The 23,302-nt window shown below is 37.2% G+C and overlaps 2 protein-coding genes across 4 annotated transcripts; both read left to right on the forward strand.

The window, feature by feature from the left end:
- The first annotated feature begins 41 nt into the window (after positions 1-41).
- LOC141597477 (myosin-1-like) lies at positions 42-23,006 on the forward strand. Of its 3 annotated transcripts, XM_074417953.1 has the most exons (24): positions 42-1,388; positions 2,573-2,674; positions 2,757-2,900; positions 2,995-3,145; positions 3,305-3,332; positions 3,881-4,046; positions 4,159-4,222; positions 4,344-4,357; positions 4,462-4,546; positions 5,303-5,406; positions 5,512-5,650; positions 6,055-6,173; positions 9,369-9,521; positions 9,620-9,709; positions 10,048-10,125; positions 10,265-10,423; positions 10,723-10,929; positions 11,287-11,492; positions 11,629-11,764; positions 12,489-12,618; positions 12,740-12,886; positions 13,203-13,261; positions 17,012-17,025; positions 22,067-23,006. In XM_074417953.1, exons 1-24 carry the CDS (start codon positions 1,029-1,031, stop codon positions 22,692-22,694), a joined length of 3,483 nt encoding a protein of 1,160 aa, XP_074274054.1. In that variant the 5' UTR covers positions 42-1,028; the 3' UTR covers positions 22,695-23,006. The 3 variants fall into 3 exon arrangements, with proteins under 3 accessions (XP_074274054.1, XP_074274045.1, XP_074274049.1); XM_074417944.1 differs by lacking the exons at positions 17,012-17,025; positions 22,067-23,006 and adding an exon at positions 13,640-14,667 and having other exon boundaries at positions 46-1,388; XM_074417948.1 differs by lacking the exons at positions 17,012-17,025; positions 22,067-23,006 and adding an exon at positions 13,640-14,667 and having other exon boundaries at positions 51-1,388; positions 13,203-13,255.
- Positions 15,499-19,801, forward strand: LOC141597499 (uncharacterized). Its single transcript, XM_074417969.1, has 7 exons — positions 15,499-15,737; positions 17,393-17,498; positions 17,604-18,370; positions 18,453-18,558; positions 18,849-19,054; positions 19,253-19,363; positions 19,699-19,801. Exons 3-6 carry the CDS (start codon positions 17,649-17,651, stop codon positions 19,341-19,343), a joined length of 1,125 nt encoding a protein of 374 aa, XP_074274070.1. The 5' UTR covers positions 15,499-15,737; positions 17,393-17,498; positions 17,604-17,648; the 3' UTR covers positions 19,344-19,363; positions 19,699-19,801.
- Positions 23,007-23,302: the final 296 nt, after the last annotated feature.

Consider the following 23,302-nt stretch of genomic DNA (forward strand, 5'->3'; position numbering starts at 1 on the left):
ATAATGGCACCTAACTAAATCCGTCCAAGAAAAATAAAAACAAAATAATGAGACTCTAAAACGGTTAAAAAACTAGTCCGTTAATTCGAATTTTTGATTGTGATGTTGGATGGGCGGCATAATTATAATCATAAATTCATAATCAATAAGTATGAATTTATCATAAATTCATAATAATAATCATAATAAATCATGCCCATCACCTCAAAACCTGCATTCTCCAGGATGTGATTTCTGAAAGTGAAACGTAAACCATTTTAAAATTACAATAATCATCCTTATTTCAATTTAATAAAAAAAAATCATCACTTTCATACACCTTGGAATTTTCTTCAAATTTAATATATACTACTCGTATATTCGTTGAATTTTACATTTTTAATTCAATTTCCTCCTCCAAATAATAATCAAACATTTGTGTCAACAAAAATTAATATTAATCAAACAAAGATCTACATTTCTCCTTTTCTGTTTGTTTTCTTGCTGTTTGTTTTCAAACTTTTTGAAGAAAAGCAGGTGAAATTCTGTAAGTGGGCACCTCTGTTTTTCAATTTTCACCACTTAATTATTGTAAATTAATTACAAGATCTATTAATTCCTATAATTCCAGAAATTTGGCTTCTTTTCTGCTACTTATTTGATCAATTCCCACATTTTTGGGGACTCGATTCTGGGTAATTAATTATTCATTTGATCGTCTAATCATTTTTCTGGGTTGTATGATTATACCCTTTTATTATTGCAATTATTATTGATTTTGATTGTATTTATTTGGTATAATTTATTGTATAAATTGATCCATTTGGGTATCATATACATCAATTGTTTGGGGGTTTGAGTATAATGGTGAATTTGTACTATTGATACTATTGAACAAGCACAAGGTTGGTTGGTCCCTTTACCTGTCCCTTTAAGTGATCAAAGGTGGGTCCTTTGACAAAAGTTTGATAGTCCTTAAACTGAATAAAGAAGAGTAAAAAAAAGTACCTTTTTTGTGGAATTATTATTGATCTAATACCAATTACCAAATGGCTACCATTGAAACTGATTCGTCCTCCGGATCACGGAATCCGTTGGTTGATAAGAAGACGGTGCCCAAAGTTAGGGCACCGCCTTCTTTTACTTCAATTAAGTCGTTGCCAGCAAAGTTTAAGTCGATGGATGCTATTGAGGGAATTGGTGTTTTCAATTCTACTTTTAATGATATATTAGAAGGGTATGAGTATGATGATGAACAAGGGGATCAGGGAAATAATGATTCACCTTATGGAGGAGTAAGGGATTTGCCTGACCTCGATGATGACGACTCTGATGTTCCTTCTTCGCCTTCTATCCCGTCTATTGCTGAGTCTAAATGGAATGACACTTCTTCTCCTTATGCTAAGAAGGTAACATCTTCCCTCTTTTTTGTCCTCATCTCGATCAAGATTATTTATTCTGTGTTTGCTTGATTGTAACTTTCACCCTGAGTTTCCTGATCAAGCTTAATTATGTACTAATGTTCTTTGCAACTTATATTTCTATCGCTAGCTTACGGAGTATATATTGAAATCTTGTATTTGGTCAGAAGTGTGTTAACTTGCAGAGTCTTCCTCTTATGCATAGAAAGTGACAAAAAGTCTCATTCTTTTTGCTTACCTGGTTTTGTTGATTAATGCCTCTGATATTCTGATCCCCACATCTCTGGGGACATAGTTTCCAATTCGAGTTCAGAAATCTATCCGCAAGATACTCCCTCCATCCCAATTTTATTGGCACCTTTCCCGTAAAAAATATTTTAAAATTATTGTCCCCTTCTAAATGTTGTAAGGAAAAAAGATGAGGATCCTATATTACCTCTGGACGTGAACTATCACAATCTCCACCACAATGATATTGTCTCAACTCTCTTTAATTCAAAGATAGTTCATCCCTTTCCCTTAAATTCTCCTAAAATAGAAAAGGGGTCGATAAAAATGGGATGGAGGAAGTAATTTTTACGAACTATGGCCTATGTGAAGGTATTTTCTTTGATGTAAGTTGCTTATAAAGCAAAGAGGTGCAATGAACATGGCATGGGAAGGTAGATGCAATCCTTTCGGGGCACCCTTTTTTATTAAATTGCTTGGTGTGGAGATTGCCCTATCTTGTTGCACCTATTCCAATTCCACTGCAGCGATATTTGTTACTTCCATTTGGCAAACTGCAAATCTTTATCACTCATGTTTCTGGAACTTGCACTTGTTTTTATATAGCCGGTTAGCTGTTCGTTTGAGTTATAATTCTTTTTTTTCCAATCTATGTAACTTAATATTCACATCATACATTCTCCATCATCAAGGAACTTTAATATGTGGGTAAGAAAGTTGCTAAACCAAATAAATTTGTGCGTAGTGAACTTTTAAAACATGTTTTGACTTATATTTATCGTCTTAATTCACTATATCTCACGTACTGTATTATTCCATGCTGTCATGCAACTGGCTGTTAGCTGTATGTCAATTTATTTTTGAATGGCAATTATGGTAATGACATGATGGAAATTACTTTTTTCGTTGTTACTTCGTACTTAAAGTTGAAATTTATTTTCCAGAATATCCACTCTTGGTATAAACAACCTGATGGGAATTGGAAACTTGGAAAGATTATATCTAGTTCAGGGACAGAAACTATCATTTCTCTGCCTGAGGGGAAGGTAAGATGATTACCAAATTTTTAATTTTAATGGTTTACACTTGCTCTACTTTGTTTACTTCATACAGACACACCAACTGTAGGTTGTAAAAGTGCAAACTGATCGTTTATTACCAGCAAACCCTGACATCCTTGATGGCGTGGACGATCTTATGCAACTAAGCTATCTCAGTGAACCTTCAGTTCTCTACAATCTTGAATACAGATATGACCGTGATATGATTTATGTGAGTGATTCTATTATTGAATGCTTGCTAAAAGATTTATCATTTATATTTAGTTTTTTCGAATTCTGATAACTGTTGCTTTGCATTGAATCAGACAAAAGCAGGCCCTGTGCTTGTTGCTATCAATCCTTTCAAAAATGTTCCACTTTATGGAGAGGATTATATTGAAGCATATAAGTGTAAATCCACCGAGAGTCCACATGTGTACGCAATTGCAGATACTGCCCTTCGGGAAATGACACGAGGTGCTCGACTTCGTTTATTTATTATTATTTTCTTTGGTCTTCCTTCCTTTTTTCTCTGTGACTTTGTAGAAGCTACACTAATCAATACTTGTATGTTTCTTTGTCTTTCTTTTGTTTTTTAATTTATCCCTTTTGTTTCCTTTTTATTCCCTTTTGCAGATGAAGTGAATCAATCAATCATCATAAGGTGGGTGTTATCTTCTAGCACTCCTTGTTAGGACATGGTATAACTTGTTTATGGATTAGCTCTGCATGACCAGCTCAGTTACTTACACCTGGTTATGTATTTTTGTTAATCATGAAGTTGTTTAGGGAATTTGTTTAATCATTTATCAGTTGACACTTGTTTTTCTCATCTTTAACAACTTTTCATGAAGCTAGAATAACCTCACCCAGTCCCTTAAAATCTCCTCCCATGGGGGGTAAGGGTTCAGATGTTTTGATGACCCATAATGAAATTGCTTCTACTGCAAAATAGGAAGCACAAACATATTAATGAACCATTATATTCCAAACCCTGATAATATTGAGTCTTTGGCTTTGTTGATATGTATTTACTCGTCTTTTGAGGTTCTAATCTCTCTTTCTGGCTAATAGACAAATCATTTGAGATATGTGACATATGTCTGGCATTATGACTAAATCTAGTAGCCGAACCAATTTTTGGTTGTCAACGTCCTGAAAATGCAAGATAAGTCCTGACATCGCTGATGAACATTTTCATTTATGATCTAGTGGCGAGAGTGGAGCGGGAAAAACTGAAACAGCTAAGATAGCAATGCAATATTTGGCTGCACTTGGAGGTGGAAGTGGGATAGAGTATGAAATATTAAAAACCAATCCTATCTTGGAAGCGTTTGGCAATGCAAAGACATTAAGGAATGACAATTCAAGCCGCTTTGTAAGTTCGTGGTTTCGACCTTCTGATTGAGTGACCAAATGTTACGTTGGACGTGCGCCTGAGTTTGGTTTGGAGAAATAATATAATACTATCGTTTGCGTACATATGGCAGGGAAAGCTGATTGAGATCCACTTCAGTGAGACTGGAAAAATCTCGGGGGCAGCGATTCAAACATGTGAGCCTGCTTTATCTAATTTGTTAAAAGTTCTGAAATTTTCAAGATTGATGTTGCCGGGCCACTAACTACGCATTTCTCCTCTTTCTTATGGTTGGCCTTATTGGTTTTGAGGATACAGTCTTACTTGAAAAGGTCAGCATCTTCTACTGCTTCCTTTGATTATCATTGTTTTTGAGGGGTAATTGTAATATTATTTGTTTACCGTTTTATCCTGACTATATTTGATTCATAAACAGTCCAGAGTGGTACAATGTGCGGAAGGTGAACGATCATACCACATATTTTATCAGCTGTGTGCTGGTGCACCAGCTTCTCTAAGAGGTATATGCTCTCTTGATTTCTGTATTGCCTTGCTCATTGTTATTGTTTTTAGCATGGCTTTATTGATTACTCGTAACAAGTTTATCCCCCTTATGAGTTTATCTCATAGGTTCGTGCATGTCATGAAGGTTGTTTAGTGAGAGATCATGCGTATATATTAGACTACTAATGAATCGGAAGGCTTCACTAATATTTTCTGAATACAATCTCTGATTCTAGGTGCTCATTTCTTCTTATTCATAGGCCCTGTCAGCCACCGGTTCTGCTTGTTTAGGGTCTAATTACCTGCTTAACTATTATTAGTGATTTGTAAAATGTTTGTCGATGTTCCTCCATTATACTAACCGCATACCTCTAGATGGAATGCACCCGGTTACAACAGGAAAGATTCAGTTGACCCTATATACCAAATCTTGAAATTTTATCTATATTGAACATTGCTGAATGAGATCAATGTTTGTTGGGGAACCAATTTTGTACATGCTCTTAGTTAGCGCATGAAGTTCTTAGGAGACTAATAATTAAGTGTTCATTGGTAGTGCAGAATGCTTGATCTAAGCTTATGGCAATTTTTATCGCATCATACACGTAAAAAGTAATAAATTTCTTCTTAAGCCCTTAACCTTTATTAACATACTGGTTACTTGAACTGGTTGTGATTGTCACAATGTCAATCTTCCATCATTTGTTCATCTTTGTTTTGTAGACTGTTCTGGGGTGTTTTGAATTTCTTTTTTTTGCCTTTGTAAATTCCAGAGAAATTGAATTTGAGGAACCTTGATGAATATAAATACCTGAGACAGAGCAATTGCTACACCATTGCACGTGTGGATGATGCTGAACAGTTTCGCATTGTCATGGTACACAGATACTGTTATCTTTTTGCCATTGGAGAGGAAGAGAGACTGAGAGTATTGATAGACATTTCTATTGTCATTCAAGCTTTCTTTTTGTGTTGTTTTCAGGAAGCGTTGGATGTAGTTCATGTCACTAAAGATGACCAAGAGAGCGCTTTTGCAATGGTCGCTGCTGTGTTGTGGCTAGGGAATGTCTCTTTCAATATTATTGACAATGATAACCATGTAGAACCAGTGCCTGATGAAGGTACGTCGTAAATGCCAGGTCTGATGATTTCAGCAATAGTTGTATTGGTTTTTGCTTCAGGTATTGTTTTCCTGGCATCAGTAGTGTGTTGCCTATTGATGGTTAAAGATGAAAATTTAAGATAGGAAGACCAAAAATGTGAGTATATCTTAGGTTGTGTTTCTATATTTCCCATATCCCCTTCATCAGGATGGTTCATTGACATATTGTCGACTGGTCACTAGTTTATTTATCAGAAGTAATTGTTGAAGGAAAAAGGCAACAACTTGAGGAAAAAATAAATTTTTCGCGTTAGTGAGTGGAAAATTGCCTCATGGAAGAGAGAATATGATATCCACCCTCCCTCTTTTGTTTCCCAATGAAATGTGTAATATTTGTATCACATGTGGCTTTTCGGTTTTCAGCTCTTCTTTCTGTTGCAAAGTTGCTTGGCTGCGAAGTGGAGGAGTTACAACTTGCTTTGTCCACCAGAAAAATGAAAGTTGGAAACGACAATATTGTTCAGAAATTAACACTGCCTCAGGTAAGTTATTCTCTAATCTTTCAGGTCAGTTATCTAGAAAAATGAGTAACATGTGAATCCAGATACTCACTGTAGTTTGTAGCTTATTTTGTTTTGTAGCCGTATTCCATTTCGGATCCACAATGCTACCCTTTGGCTTTTTATGTCAATGTGAATGCTATTAAGTTGTTGTCAGGAAATAGTTTATGATTACATGATTACAGACTTGTTGTAGTCATTATGTTTGCAAATTATTGTCCACTTTGGGTTTCAGATTTTTGAGTGTCATATTCAGGGGACTTGTCTTGGGAATTTTGTGGAACTAATTAGTTTTGACATCGTGACTTACTGACTTATAAAGATAAAAACAAAAAGAAAATGAGATCTATGGTGATTCTGTTGTTGAATGTGGCATGCTGAGTGTTTGAGTGGTTGTATTCACCGGTTAAGGAGAGGTAATTAAGTGGCTAGAAGGTTGGTCAAGGTTAAATCTAATCATAAGGGGCAGTTGTTAGTTACAAGTATATGATCGAGGGCAACATGCCCAGGGCAAATAATGGAAGACCCATGACTTGTGTTTAGAGAAGTGTTTCTCAGCGCGAGTGATAAGAGGCGATAGCTGATAGATCTGTAGCAATTTAAAATAGGTTGAAAAGTTAGGGGGATGTCGTAGTTCGAATAACAGCATATGGCGAGACTAGAGATGATAGCATGTGAGAAGTCCACCATAGCACGTGAAAGCACAAGGAGGGTTGTGTGAGCGATGAGAGATCTTATTCAGGGTGTGATTGAAGGTTTTCAAAGTCTTTTAATGCTATACTTCCTGATAAATGGGACGATTAAAGATGATAATAAAATCAAGGGATAGTGCTCTAATGGAGGTGGTGGGTTTGTGCCTTACAAGAGGTTGGCAAGGATAATGTGAATGATATTCAGTCACTTTTGATATAGCCACAAAACTTGTGATTGTTGAGTCAGATTATGATTTTGATAGCGGTGATGAGTTTTATGCATATGAAAAAGGGGATAATTGTGAAAAAGAGGATTGATACTTGTTTTTTGGGGTTAAAATCGAATAGGGTAACTCTTTAAGAGATCTCGGATATGTGGTAGAAAAACCGGAAAAAAAGAAACATAGTCCGATACGCCCTTTGGAAAATGGCTAAAATTGAAATGTATAATTCACGGTTTTCGGGATTCTAGGATCCCGGAACAAAATTCACCGAAAATCTGACGGAAGGTCCCTCGAGTCTGATAAAGCGGCCACACAAAATTTGAGGACCAATCGGAGACATTTGAGGCAGCGGGTATTCAATTAACCAGCATCGGCCGAAATTATCATGTGAAAAATGGATTCATACTTGTTTTTGGGGTTAAAATCGAATAGGGTATCTCTTAAAGAGACCTCGGATATGTGGTAGAAAAACTAGGAGAAAAAGAAACTACAACCGGTCATGTCTGGAAATGGCTAAAATTGAAGTGTATATAATACACGGTTTTCGGGATTCTAGGGTCCCGGAACAAAATTTACAGAAAATATCACGGAAGGTTCCTCGGGTCTGATAAAGAGGCCACACAAAATTTGAGGACCAACCGCGGACATTTGAGGCTGTTGGTATTCTGCATTAGCCGAAACTCGAATAATTGTGAAAAATGGATTGATAAATGTTTTTTGGGGTTAAAATCGAATAGGGTAACTTCTCAAGAGACCTCGGATACGTGGTAGGAAAACCGGGAGAAAAAGAAACATAGTCCGGTACGACCTCTGAAATGGCTCAAATTGAAGTGTATTGGTTTTCGGGATTCTACGCTCCCGGAAAAAAATTCACCGGAAATCTCACGGAAGGTTCCACAAAATTTGTGGACCAATCGGGGACATTTGAGACTACTGTATTCTCTATAAACCTGCATTAGCCGAAACTCGAATAATTGTGAAAAATCGATTGATACTTGTTTTTTAGGGTTAAAATCGAATCGGGTAACTTTTCTGGTATAAAAACCGGGAGAAAAATAAACATGGTCCGGTACGAACTCTGGAATGGCTCAAATTGAAGTGTATAATATACGGTTTTCGGGATTCTAATCAAAATTCACCGGAAATCTCACGGAAGTTCTCTCGGGTCAGATAAAGCGGCCACACAAAATTTGAGGACCAACCGGTGACATTTGAGGCTGCTGGTATTCTATAAACCAACATTAGAACTCGGATAATTGTGAAAAATGGATTGATACTTGTTTTTTTTTGGGATTAAAATTGAATAGAGTAACTCCTTAAGAGACCTCGGAGAGGTAGGAAAAGCGGGAGAAAAAGAAACATAGTCCGGTACGACCTCTGGAATGACTCAAATTGAAGTTTATAATATACGGTTTTCGGGATTCTGATCAAAATTCACTGGAAATCTCACGGAAGGTCCGTCGGGTCAAATAAAGCGGCCACACAAAATTTGAGGGACTAATCGGGGACATTTGAGGCTACTGGTATTCTATAAACCAGCATTTGCCGAAACTCAAATATTGAGTAAGGTGAGATAGGCTAAGGGAAGCTTCATCTTAGATGATTTTAGATCATTTTATGCTTCGGAGACTCAAGGACTATGTTACTATGGGTACGAGTGTCGGACACGGGTACAAATCTAAGTGTTGGGTTTGGCATGACTAAAATTGTGAGACACAAGGCCCCGTTTTGAAAGGAGGATATGGGCCATACGGCTATACGGGTGGGGGACACGTCTTCAAAACAAAAATACATTACTAAAGTTTTGAAATATTTCAATAATGGAAAGAAGTTTAACAAATAACACTTAAATAATCAAATATAATACTTAATGCCTTATTCCTCTTTCCTTTTACTTTTGTGGTGTGATCTCACTAGTTTAGCTCTCTTGAAGTGTTGGACTAATAATTGCCAGGTACAGATGCATACCTATAGGCTATATCCATGTCGTGTCGTGTTGACACGGGTACGGTTGGGAAAGTGAAGTGTCAAAGTAACATCGCTCAAGGAAACAAAAATACTGTGGAAATAAAATTTTGCTCTCATACATCTGTAACTCTGTCACCTGGATGATATTCTTAATTCTTATCATCCAGTCTTCGATCTTTTGTATAATTTCTAATTTGTTTCTTGAATTGTGGATCTGCGGTGCATAGCTGTGTTGTTGTTGTGAGGGCATATAATCTACAAGGTTGACTATAATTGTTCCTTTTTTCTTTCAGGCAATTGATGCCCGCGATGCATTGGCAAAATCCATTTATTCTTGCTTATTTGATTGGCTTGTTGAAAAAATTAACAAGTCACTCGCTGTAGGCAAACGGCGCACTGGAAGGTCCATCAGCATTCTTGATATATATGGTTTTGAATCATTTGATGTATGTTCTTCCTGGTCTTCTCTATCTGATTGCGTCCTTAAGCTTTCTTTCCAAATTCATTGGTCGCAAATATTTATTTAGTGTGTTTTGTTTTCCAGAAAAACAGCTTTGAACAGTTCTGCATCAACTATGCAAATGAGAGATTGCAGCAGCACTTCAATCGTCACTTGTTCAAATTAGAGCAAGAGGTATGTTTGTGATGAAGGTTTCATGATTCTAGAGCCTTCAGGAGTTGTTAATTGAGGACATCACATCGTTTCAAAATCAGATGGCTGTTTTTCCTGGTTCTTTGTTTTTGCTTTAGTTAGTGCTCTGCTAGTCTAAAGAATATACAAGACATTCTGTTAATTGTTGAGGGTGGATTTGTTATGCGTGATTCAATATTGTTCTAGATTGGTCTTCCTGTGGTTGACAGTGAAACAATGATGAGTGATATACTTATGTTACTGAGATGGTTTGTACCATATCCTAGCCATGCTACCTAATGACCATGAACATGTATATGATATCCATTATTTTTGGCTAGGAATATATTCAAGACGGAATTGATTGGACAAGAGTCGACTTTGAAGATAACCAGGCTTGTCTTAATTTGTTTGAAAAGGTATACATAATTTTTGAATTTTATTGTTGAGCCAATGAGGTCAACGTATTTTAGATGTACGCTGTATATTGGTATTGTCCAAACACGTGTTGTATTTTTTGTATTTTTATCTCTCCATTCCTCCTTTTTTTTCTTGCAGAAACCCTTAGGTTTGCTTTCTTTGCTTGATGAAGAGTCCACTTTTCCTAATGGCACAGACCTAACGTTTGCGAACAAGCTTAAGCAGCATTTGGCTTCAAACCGTTGTTTTAGAGGAAAGCGCGAAAAGGCATTTAGCGTGTCTCATTATGCAGGGGAGGTAATCTATTACTTTTCTCTCCACTCTTTTATGTTGATAGGTCTGAATTTCCTCAGAGCCCTCATTTGGCAGGATCTTCACTAGGCACCTTTTTGTTTATGTTGTATCTATACTCAAGTGCTCTGTCTGATCTACTAAATGGTTGTTCCGAAAAGGATGAATGTAGACAACCTTTGCTTCATGCTTATATGGCTATTCACTATTAAAATCTGCCACCTTTTAGGCCCAGTAATTACTCTATAAAAGTTGGCAAATTGAATCTCCGGAGTTGAAATTTGTGATACTGCTACTCCTTGCAGGTTACATATGATACTACAGGATTTCTGGAGAAAAACAGAGACTTGATGCACTCAGACTCCATTCAACTTTTGTCTTCTTGCACAAGTCCTCTCCCACAGAAATTTGCTGCTAGCATGCTTGAACTTTCAGAAAAACCTATTGCTGGCCCGTTGTACAAGTCAGGAGGAGCTGACTCACAAAAATTGAGTGTTGCTTCAAAATTCAAGGTATGTGACATGTTACTCAAGCAATCTTGGATTGTCCATGGATTTGCTTCTTAGATAAAATGTAAAATTTGCAATGTTAAATTTAGTAACTTTCCCCTTTTTTGGTATTTCCCAACAGTAGATTAATTTAGTTGCTGCCTTGGTTTTATATGGTTTAAAATTTGAAATCTCTCTTTATCATAATATTAAGCTAAATTTAGCGGGATCATTTTGTTATTACACACAAGAAAGAGATGTAGATGTATCTTCATGGGGGTACGGAGTGATTGTAATCCCGGGTTTCAATCGCAACTACAAGTTTCTTCCTGACTCTGTTAAGTCGCTAATTTCATTTGCTCACATTAATGGTGTTTACAGAGCCAACTATTCCAGCTAATGCAGCGTCTAGAGGGTACCACATCCCATTTTATCCGTTGCATCAAGCCAAACAGCATGCAGTCTCCTGGAAGCTATGTACAAGCTCTTATATTGCAACAACTTCGTTGTTGTGGTGTACTTGAAGTAGTTAGGATTTCGAGGTCTGGATTTCCTACCAGAATGACTCATCAGAAGTTTGCCCGAAGGTATGAAGCCATTTACAATACACTACCTTCTAAAGAAAAATGTTTATATGATGTCAAAAGTTAACAGATAGTTTTCTATTCATTCAGATTGATAAAATAACTCCCTAATTTTTTTCTTGTTGATATATTGAAATAGGTACGGGTTTCTTCTTTTGGAGAGTGTTGCATCACAAGATCCTTTAAGTGTTTCAGTTGCTATTCTTCACCAGTTCAATATTCTACCCGATATGTATCAAGTTGGTTATACAAAATTGTTCTTCCGAACTGGACAGGCAAGATAATCGATTGTTATATTTTCATCTTCATTTAATTATGGTAGTAATAACCAATACATGACTGTTTATTGAATTTCGGATTTATCGGCTAAGCAATTGTATGTGATCACATCTTATAACAGTGGTACCGCAGGTATCAGAGCTGGAGATATTTGTTCCATTAGACCTTTCCGTGAATATTATTGACCTTTACTGCCAGTAGATTACATGAATCTGTAGAGCAAATTAGTTTTTAGCCCCTATACTAATCTTGGCGGTAAATGACACTTCTCCATAAGAGTTGTGTGCTCTATGAGACTTGAATTTTCTGAACGTTTAGTACCTGCATAACTTTACATTTTTTTTGTTTAGGATACAAGTCTAATATCTATACAATATTTCTCCTTTGTTTAAACTTAAACTTGGCTCTATGTTTCCTGTTTATGGAGCGTTTCACTTGTGGTTTTGCCTGCTATCTTCTTGTGTTTCATCATTCATTTGGAAGCCGACATCTTTGAATTCTCGGTCTTTCATTTGATTTGGTTCATTTAAACCAAAATAGTTAAAAGGAGTGCCTATCGGCAGAACAAAAGAGTGCTCTTGCAGTCTTGCACCACATTTGTGAGAGCACTCTTTGAAAGCTCTCACTGTGTTGCAATGCACACTTTGCATTTGTTTGTGAAGGGTTAAAATTTGCGCGGAAGTTTCCCCCGAATAACAATCTTGTTCATCGTTTATTTAGATTGGGGCTCTTGAGGATACAAGAAATCGTACCCTTCATGGGATTCTACGTGTCCAAAGCTGCTTCAGGGGTCACAAAGCTCGATGCTATGTGAATGAGATCAGGAAAGGGATATCAACCATTCAGTCATGTAATAATCTCTATTCCTGGATTTCTTATCACGTCAATTCTTCTCTATGCTTTGTTGAATGTATCTCCACGTTTCTGCTCATCTGGAACAACTACTGAACTGATGGATATTGGTTTAACAGTCATTCGGGGTGAGAAGTCCAGAAAGGAATTCGCTGTCTTGCTGAGGAGACATAGAGCAGCGAAGTCCATACAAAAACAGGTTAAGTGTCGAGTCGTTAGAAAGCGGTTCCTGAGAACTAGTGATGCTGCAGCTGTGATACAGTCAGGTAATTTCGGTCACCTTCTTATTTTCCCTTGATGGATTACTCTCCATTCTCCGAGAAATAGCCTCTTTTTGAGACATCTGTTTCATCCTCTATTTAGTTATCATTTATTCTGTGTGTTCAAATTGGGGAGGGCTTTCTTGAAATTTTATGCTGGGTGTTATCTGAGATACATACATTCTTTTCATTCTTACTCGGTTGTTTTCTGCTGTCATTCCCTTTTCCTTTTTCTTGTCTAAAAATTGAAATGAAGCTTCACTATTTCTGACTTGCTTGATGATGGTTATCCAATTCTCTCTCTTTTCGAAATCTTTTGCAGGCATTCGGGGCTGGCTAGTCAGGAAATGCTCTGGAAATATTGGCCTGCTAAACGTAAGAGTGTGAACAAACTTTTGCTTTTCTTTTAAACTATTAACTATACATGAAACCTCTAACTTCGCTGCCTGCATCTTACCTCTGTGACGTATTTTTGTATGGAAATGGGAGGCCAAACTGAAGCTAGTTTCATTAAGAAACAATCACTGAGTTCAAACTGGACATATTCTTCTTGCTAATTTCATTAAGAAACAATCGCTGAGTTTCGAAATTATTAGACAAAATTAGTTTTCCAGGATCCAGGAACCCTGCGTACGAGTACGTGTGCATCACTCAATGCACCTAGTTTAGAATCTTTGACAAGGATTTTTTGTACCTTTTCTTTCTTCGTATTTGATAGTGCATGTTTTCGTTTATTAACATCAAGGTCATCTCGAACAGAGTAATATGTCGGATGAGGTTATGGTAAAAGCCACATATCTTGCCGAATTACAAAGGAGGGTATTGAAGTCTGAGGCTGCCTTCAGAGAGAAAGAAGAAGAAAATGTTATTCTTTATCAGAGGCTGCGTCAGTATGAGAATCGTTGGTCCGAGTACGAGTTAAAGATGAGATCCATGGAAGAAGTCTGGCAGAAACAAATGAAGTCACTTCAGTCAAGCCTCTCTGTCGCCAAGAACAGCCTGGCAGCTGATGATTCTGCCAGGCCTTCTGATGCATCAGTTAATGATTCTGGGGAGCCCGTTTCCAGAAGTCACGAAAGTAATGGTATAAGTGGTGGGCCTACGAGTGCCAATTTGACCGTTATCAGTCGATTGGCTGCGGAGTTGGAGCAACGCAAGCAAGTATTTGGGGACGATGCCAAGTTTTTAGTTGAAGTCAAATCGGGTCAGGTCGATGCTGCTTTGAACCCAGATAGGGAACTTAGGCGGTTAAAACAAATGTTTGAGTCATGGAAGAAGGATTATGGAGCCAGACTACGCGAGACCAAAGTAATCATGAATAAACTTGATACCGAAGATACTGCGAATGACAAATTAAAGAAGAAGTGGTGGAGTAGAAGGCACAGCATGAGGATTAGCTAGATTTTGTAGAATTGTGAGAATCCACAGTTAAAGCTGTTTTAAAGCTCGTGGAATTATAAGTTTGCAGCATATATGTATATTTCGGTGGCATTATTTTTGCTGATATTCTGAACCAGAACAGCAAGTTAGCTATAGAACCACCCATATCATTGAGACAGACAAGGGTGATAATGAGAGTGTTCGCCTTGCTGAATGGCGGCATCTGACTGCTTCAGATGATTGTATAATTATATACTTATTGAGTTGCGATTTACAATTGAAATGATTTTGAAAGAAGTGAGACAGGTGAAATGTACGAGTAGCTGAATTTTATTCGTTTGAGTTGTGATTATAGAAGACAGTGAATCTGATTCGGATTTATTTGAACAGATGCTAACAAGGCGGTACATGTATAATGTCCCGATATACTATTTGTGTTGATTTATGTTACTTGTCTCTCATAATATTTCTGTTTTTATTTGCTGCAGGTTAAGTATTTTGTCCTACATATATTCAATATTTTTCCAAAATCATATACGGAGTACTCCATAACTTTTTTTTTTTTTTTTTGACAGGTGGAAATAAAGAGTTTTTATACAGAAATAGGTTTTTAATTACTTCATCTTCTATGTTCCAATCTAATCTAAAATAGATATTAAAGTCCATTAGATGTGTCGAATTTGGATCAAATACATTTAGATTCAAATGTAGGTAAAAATGTTGATACTAAATGCAAATTGTTTTGTAGGGTATCAATTCAGAGTTTATTAGATAACTCCTTGTGAATTGATTAAGTGCTCAAATGTATCGCAGGAAAGTCCAGGTCAAGAAACACCAACTTATATCAAATCACAAATTCTTGTTTCAGATGGTCCAGCTATTTTTATCGCCTATGATAACCTTGGATATAAAATAGTGTCAAAATCTCGTCTTTTTGGAAAACACCAAAGTTATCACTAGATGGACCGACTTACATAAAAGAAGAGTAAGGGGTCGTTTGGTTGCATATAGGAATTTGCATTGCCTAGGAAGTCATAAAACACGTGAATTTGGAATTCATGTGAAGAAGTGCAATTCATGTAGGCATTAGAATTCATGGGAACTTCCAATTCATGTGAATTGGGGTAACCAAACAACATACCCATTTTCCAATTCACATAAATTTAAGTTCCTACATTGTTTAGTGGGTAACCAAACGACCCCTAACTATTGTGAAAGACGGTATCATACTACAAGATTAGTTCAAAATGGGAAAGGATTGTGTTTAAAACGAAGAATATTTTTTTGGGTACAAAAAGGTAGGAAGAATATTCGGGTAGAGGATCTGTCCCAAATATGTGGGAGACATTTACAATTGTAGGCCTCAAGTTTGTTTGGCAACAACAGTCTTAACTTTAACGCCAATGCCCGCTCTCTTTAAAGGCATTTGCACTCTTCTATCAATCAAACCATTTTTCTCCTTCATACCATCCTTCAGGTCAGTTTACCCTCTTTCCTTCCCTTGTTTAGTTGTTCTTCCCTTTTTCAATTGCCTCCTCATTTTCAATTTAATTTTGATTCCTTTTTTTATATTCAATCGTCGATTCTAATTCCTCATTTTTTAGCTTTATTTTTAGTTTTAGCACATTGCATGCACACAAGTTATCCCTTTTTTTTAATTTTACCAATTTAATTGCACCGTGTTTGAATAAAAGTGGGTCTCTCCCATAATTAATTTCAATTGTTGATGTCGTTATCATCATTATATTTTTGAGAAAATGGAGTCAAAACTACACCATTTTCTTACAACGCAACACGTTGGCTTATGTTGACACAATGACACATCACGTGTGATTATCTATCCAGTTTTCCTTCTTTACTTTGACAAATTTTGATTATCATGTCATCTCTGGAGTGAGACGGTGTCACATCGTAAGACGGGGAAGTAACAAATTAGCCCCATACGTTTACTCTTATGTGCAAATCACCCCCACAAGTTTCATTAAGTGCAAACTCACCCCATAACTTTATGTTTTGGTGAAATTTAGCTCCATGTGATTAATTTAGCTAATAATCAATTATATTATTTCTTCTCTTATTGATTTTCCATTTAATTTCCCTCTTCTTTTGCAAGAAACCTGGTGAATTGTCCAAGTTATCCCTACCACACTCCATTTGTTCTTAAATAAACCCAAATTCATGCTCTTCTCCCCGTATGCTTCATTGGCTTCCCACACCTTCCCACACCTGAAGATCCTCCACCACCACGTGTGAGGTGTGACGCCACTCTCTACAACCCAGCTTCAACGGCGCACCGCCCTGACCCGCACTACGTCGACCCAACACACATGCCATCCAACACCATCGACAGTTCGACCATATTCGTCGTCGACACCATAAGTTAATTCAAGGGTGAGGAATGGTTTATTTCGTAGTTGCGAGGGCATATCGGAGGTGGAGTGTGGCAAACTTGGTGCGGTGGTTGATGGTTATTTTGAACTGAACTTAGGTTTGTGGTGGTCGGAGTAGATGGCGACGATCTTGGTATGGTGGTCAGAGGGAGAAAGGTGGTAGTGTGATGATAAGGGTAGATTTGGGTTTTCACAAATTAGTAATAATGAATGGGAATGAATAATATTTATTTATTATGTCAATTTAATTTTTATGTTTTAGATTACAAAAGTTTAATAATAAAATTGAATTGCACCAAAACACAAAGTTATGGGGTGATTTTGCACTCAATGAAACTTGTGGGGGTGATTTGCACATAAGGGTAAACGTATGGGGTTAATTTGCTACTTACCCCCATCGTAAGACACTACATTTTTATAAAAAGTTTATGCATTTTAGTATTATGAGTATTAATTAAGTTGTTTTTATAAAATGAGACGGTGTCACACCATAAGACAGTACATTTTTGTAAAAAGTTTCTGCATTTTTGTATTACAATTTACAAGTATTAAATAAGTTGTCTTTCTATAAAATGAGACGAACCGTCTCACACAAGAATTACTGCATCAGGTTCTCTTGGACATTAAATATATCATCGCCATGAAATGTCAAGTATATACGACTTGGTAGGTAATACTAAGATTTAATGTTATTGTGTGAAAAATGTGGAATAAAACGTGTTTCTTCTTGTTCACGTTCCAGGAACCAGGTTCTTTGACCCTACTTTGGCATCTGCATATATTGCATTCTTCGGGCTGTCATTTCTTGACAGCCCGATTTTATTGAATCTTCTTCCTACAATTTCAAGGTACTTGCTACACAAAATACATCTCTTTGTGTATATATATTCTTCTACAATCTAACTTTTGTAGTAGCTCATTCCATTTCCAACTCATTCTTATCCTTGGTGTAGGTACAGTAAGGTTGTTGCTATTTCGACATACTGCTTTTTTTCATAATGGGTTCCCTTCAACGACCTTTATACGCGGCTGCTGCTGTTGCTGTAGCATCTGTTACTGATCTGCCAATTAAGTTTAAGAAATCAAAGTCAAATGACCCTTGTAGTACTTCTTCAGCAAGTTTACATTCCCTGTCAAATTCCGAACTTTCATGGGTATCTCACATTTCAGTCTCCAAGCTAGCAAGTTTCTCTTTTATCAACAGAATTCAGGTCCCATTGCCTAATATTAAAATCAACCCTTTACCGATAACCAACTGTAGTAAAACCTGGAACGGAAATTCTGTCACGTCATCTCCCCTTTTGGTTAGTTTATACCAGTCAGCTGAGTTGACCAGGGCATCGAAACCAAAACCATGTTCTGACGATTTCACTAGTAAAGGTGTCCCGTCTGAGGACTTGTACAGGTGGCATTTGCCTGACCTGGCGGCTGTCGAGGGTGCCTCGGGTTGTTCATCTGAAAAGTCTAGGACAGTAGTGGTTTTGCTGGGATGGTTAGGAGCAAAACAGAAGCACTTGAAACGATATGCAGAATGGTATACTTCAAGGGGATTCCATGCTATTACCTTTACTTTTCCGATGTCTGAGGTTCTTAGTTACCAGGTTGGTGGGAAATCAGAGCAGGATGTCGAATTACTTGTAAACCATCTCGCTGACTGGTTAGAGGAGGAGCATGGAAAGAACCTTGTTTTTCACACCTTCAGCAATACCGGTTGGCTAACGTGAGTGTCCGGTTTTGCCCTTTAATCAATTACCGTGTTTATCTCATGCTTATTGTATTGACTTTGTGCGTGCCTTGTACAGATATGGGGTTATGCTTGAGAAGTTTCAGAAACAGGATTCTTCTTTGTTAGGCAGAATTAAAGGCTGCATTGTTGATTCAGCTCCTGTTGCGGCCCCTGATCCTCAGGTGATTATATTCCCAATGCTCTATTGAAATTCTCTCTTTCTTGATCATATATTTCAGAAACATGTGTAGTTGATTGGTAATTTGTAATCAAAAATCTATTCTCGAGTAGCTGAAGCCTGAAGCAATGATTTTTTTTTTCATCCTGTCATCATTTTTGATTTAGGATCTTTCTCATATTCATATGCGTGCCATTTCTTTGTTACAGTATTATTTAAGTATAATGCTTTCTTGTTTAACGAAAGGGAGTTTGTTGGAATTTAGAAAATTTGATTTATTGGAATATAATGCAGGTATGGGCGTCGGGTTTCTCTGCAGCTTTTCTTAAAAAGCAAAGCATAGCAACTAAGGGGTTATCGACTTTACATGATTCAGCTGATGAGGAACTTGTTACCCGGAAAACTGCTAGAGAGCCAAAACCTGCAATGACTGAAACAGCTCTACTTACTGTCTTGGGGAAATTCTTTGAAGTTGTACTAAAACTTCCTCCAGTGAACAGGTCTGCATTCTCTACTGGAAAATTTGTGTCATTATTTTGTAATATCATACCACTTCCTGTGATTGTTAACTGGGAATGAGTTGGTCGGGTCCTGGTTCTTTATAAGTAAATTCGCGTAAACATTCCTGCAAGTTATGCTCCCTCTCCCATACACGTTCTGAAACCTAAAAATGCAACTCGTACCTACTGCTTATATAGGTATAAGTTGCTGCTAGCATGCTTGAACTTTCAGAAAAACCTATTGCTGGCCCGTTGTACAAGTCAGGAGGAGCTGACTCGCAAAAATTGAGTGTTGCTTCAAAATTCAAGGTATGTGACATGTTACTCAAGCAAGCTTGGATTGTCCATGGATTTGGTTCTTGGATAAAATGTAAAATTTAGTAGCTTTCCCCTTTTTTGGTATTTCCCGACAGTAGATTAATGAAGTTGCTGCCTTGATTTTATATGGTTTAAAATTTGAGATCTCTCTTATTATAATATTAAGCTAAATTTAGCGGGATCATTTTGTTATTACACACAAGAAAGAGATGTATCTTCATGGGGCATGGAGTGATTGTATGCCCGGGTTTCAATCGCAACTACAAGTTTCTTCCCGATTTTTTTAAGTCGCTAATTTCATTTGCTCACATTAATGATGTTTACAGAGCCAGCTATTCCAGCTAATGCAGCGTCTAGAGGGTACCACATCCCATTTTATCCGTTGCATCAAGCCAAACAGCTTCCAGTCTCCTGGAAGCTATGTACAAGCTCTTATATTGCAACAACTTCGTTGTTGTGGTGTACTTGAAGTAGTTAGGATATCGAGGTCTGGATTTCCTACCAGAATGACTCACCAAAAGTTTGCCCGAAGGTATGAAGTCATTTACAATACACTACCTTCTAAAGAAAAATGTTTATATGATGTCGAAAGTTAACAGATAGTTTCATGTTCATTCAGACTGATAAAATAACTCCCTAATTTTTTTCTTGCTGATATTTTGAAATAGGTACGGGTTTCTGCTTTTGGAGAGTGTTGCGTCACAAGATCCTTTGAGTGTTTCAGTTGCTATTCTTCACCAGTTCAATATTCTACCCGATATGTATCAAGTTGGTTATACAAAATTGTTCTTCCGAACTGGACAGGCAAGATAATCGATTGTTATATTTTTATCTTCATTTAATTATGGTAGTAATAACCAATCATGACTGTTCAGTGAATTTCGGATTTATCGGCTAAGCAATTGTATGTGACCACATCTTATAACAGTGGTGCCGCAGATATCACAGCTGGAGATATTTTTTCCATTAGACCTTTCCGGGAATATTATTGACCTTTACTGCCAGTAGATAACATGAGTCTGTAGTTCAAATTAGTTTTTAGTCCCTATACTAATCTTGGCGGTAAATGACACTACTCTATAAGAGTTGGGTGCTCTACGAGACTTGAATTTTCTTAACTTCTAGTACCTGCATAACTTTACATTTTATTTGTTTAGGATATAAGTCTAATTTCTACACAGTATTTCTCCTTTGTTGAAACTTAAACTTGGCTCTATGTTTCCTGTTTATGGAACGTTTCACTTGTGTTTCACTTGTGGCAACATCTTTGAATTCTCGGTCTTTCATTTGACTTGATTCATTTAAACCAAAATAGTTGAAAGGAGTGGCTATCGGCACAACAAAAGAGTGCTCTTGCAGTCTTGCACCACATTTGTGAGAGCACTCTTTGAAAGCTCTCACTGTGTTGCAATGCACACTTTGCATTTGTTTGTGAAGGGTTAAAATTTGCGTGGAAGTTTCCCCGAATAACAATCTTGTTCATCGTTTATTTAGATTGGGGCTCTTGAGGATACAAGAAATCGTACCCTTCATGGGATTCTACGTGTCCAAAGCTGCTTCAGGGGTCACAAAGCTCGATGCTATGTGAATGAGATCAGGAAAGGGATATCAACCATTCAGTCATGTAATAATCTCTATTCCTGGATTTCTTATCACGTCAATTCTTCTCTATGCTTTGTTGAATGTATCTCCAAGTTTCTGTTCATCTGGAACAACTACTGAACTGATGGATATTGGTTTAACAGTCATTCGGGGTGAGAAGTCCAGAAAGGAATTCGCTGTCTTGCTGAGGAGACATAGAGCAGCGAAGTCCATACAAAAACAGGTTAAGTGTCGACTCGTTAGAAAGCGGTTCCTGAGAACTAGTGATGCTGCAGCTGTGATACAGTCAGGTAATTTCGGTCACCTTCTTATTTTCCCTTGATGGATTACTCTCCATTCTCCAAGAAATAGCCTCTTTTTGAGACATCTGTTTCATCCTCTATTTAGTTATCATTTATTCTGTGTGTGCGTGGAATGGGGGATGGGGGGTTAGGCTACAGTGGTAGCATGGAAATCAAATTGGGGAGGGCTTTCATGAACTCTTCTGCTGGGTGTTATCTGATACATACATTCTTTTCATTCTTACTCGGTTGTTTTCTGCTGTCATTCCCTTTTCCTTTTTTTGTCTAAAAATTGAAATGAAGCTTTCACTATTTCTGACTTGCTTGATGATGGTTATCCAATTTTCTCTTTTTTCGAAATCTTTTGCAGGCATTCGGGGCTGGCTGGTCAGGAAATGCTCTGGAAATATTGGCCTGCTAAACGTAAGAGTGTGAACAAACTTTTGCTTTTCTTTTAAACTATTAACTATACATGAAACCTCTAACTTCGCTGCCTGCATCTTACCTCTGTGACGTATTTCTGTACGGAAATGGGAGGCCAAACTGAAGCTAGTTTCATTAAGAAACAATCACTGAGTTAACTGGACTTATTCTTCTTGCTAATTTCATTAAGAAACAATCACTGAGTTTCGAAATTATTAGACAAAATTAGTTTTCCGGGATCCAGGAACCCTGCGTACGAGTACGTGTGCATCACTCAATCACTGAGTACCTAGTTAGAATCTTTGACAAGGATTTTTGTACCTTTTCTTTCTTCATATTTGAAAGTGCATGTTTTCGTTTATTAACATCAAGGTCATCTCGAACAGAGTAATATGTCGGATGAGGTTATGGTAAAAGCCACATATCTTGCCGAATTACAAAGGAGGGTATTGAAGTCCGAGGCTGCCTTCAGAGAGAGAGAAGAAGAAAATGTTATTCTTTATCAGAGGATCCGTCAGTATGAGAATCGTTGGTCCGAGTACGAGTTAAAGATGAGATCCATGGAAGAAGTCTGGCAGAAACAAATGAAGTCACTTCAGTCAAGCCTCTCTGTCGCCAAGAACAGCCTGGCAGCTGATGATTCTGCCAGGCCTTCTGATGCATCAGTTAATGATTCTGGGGGCCTCGTTTCCAAAAGTCACGAAAGTAATGGGCCCAGTAGTGCCAATTTGACCGTTATCAGTCGATTGGCTGCAGAGTTGGAGCAACGCAAGCAAGTTTTTGGAGACGATGCCAAGTTTTTAGTTGAAGTCAAATCGGGTCAGGTCGATGCTGCTTTGAACCCAGATAGGGAACTTAGGCGGTTAAAACAAATGTTTGAGTCATGGAAGAAGGATTATGGAGCCAGACTGCGCGAGACCAAAGTAATCATGAATAAACTTGATACGGAAGATACTGCGAATGACAAGTTAAAGAAGAAGTGGTGGAGTAGAAGGCACAGCATGAGGATTAGCTAGATTTTGTAGAATTGCGAGAATCCACAGTTGAAGCTGTTTTAAAGCTCGTGGAATTATAAGTTTGCAGCATATATGTATATTTCGGTGGCATTATTTTTGCTGATATTCTGAACTAGAACAGCAAGTTAGCTATAGAACCACCCATATCATTGAGAGACAGACAAGGGTGATAATGAGAGTGTTCGCCTTGCTGAATGGCGGCAACTGCTTCAGATGATTGTATAATTATATACCTATTGAGTTGCGATTTACAATTGAAGTGATTTTGAAAGAAGTAAGACAGGTGAAATGTACGAGTAGCTGAATTTTATTCGTTTGAGTTGTGATTATAGAACAGTGAATCTGATACGGATTTATTTGAACAGATGCTAACAAGGCGGTACATGTATAATCTCCCGATATACTATTTGTGTTGATTTATGTTACTTGTCTCTCATAATATTTCTGTTTTTATTTGCTGCAGGTTAAGTATTCTGTCCTACATATATTCAATATTTTTCCAAAATCATATACGGAGTACTCCTTTATTTTCACTTGTCAAAAAAAAAAAAAAAAAAAAAAAGAGTTTTTATACAGAAATAGGTTTTTAATTACTTCATCTTCTATGT

The sequence above is a fragment of the Silene latifolia genome, chromosome 1 (assembly GCF_048544455.1).
Source record: "Silene latifolia isolate original U9 population chromosome 1, ASM4854445v1, whole genome shotgun sequence".
Classification (NCBI taxonomy): Eukaryota; Viridiplantae; Streptophyta; class Magnoliopsida; order Caryophyllales; family Caryophyllaceae; genus Silene; species Silene latifolia.

What these genes read in the sequence shown, in the direction of transcription:
- LOC141597477 (XM_074417953.1), top strand. Translation starts at nt 1,029, where the DNA reads ATGGCTACCATTGAAACTGATTCGTCCTCCGGATCACGGAATCCGTTG. An exon ending in AATCAATCAATCATCATAAG is followed by an intron (nt 3,333 to 3,880) that starts GTGGGTGTTATC and finishes TTTATGATCTAG; the next exon opens with TGGCGAGAGTGGAGCGGGAA. An exon ending in CATCAGAAGTTTGCCCGAAG is followed by an intron (nt 11,493 to 11,628) that starts GTATGAAGCCAT and finishes ATATTGAAATAG; the next exon opens with GTACGGGTTTCTTCTTTTGG.
- LOC141597499 (XM_074417969.1), top strand. Translation starts at nt 17,649, where the DNA reads ATGGGTTCCCTTCAACGACCTTTATACGCGGCTGCTGCTGTTGCTGTA. An exon ending in AGCAATACCGGTTGGCTAAC is followed by an intron (nt 18,371 to 18,452) that starts GTGAGTGTCCGG and finishes TGCCTTGTACAG; the next exon opens with ATATGGGGTTATGCTTGAGA. An exon ending in AAACTTCCTCCAGTGAACAG is followed by an intron (nt 19,055 to 19,252) that starts GTCTGCATTCTC and finishes CTGCTTATATAG; the next exon opens with GTATAAGTTGCTGCTAGCAT.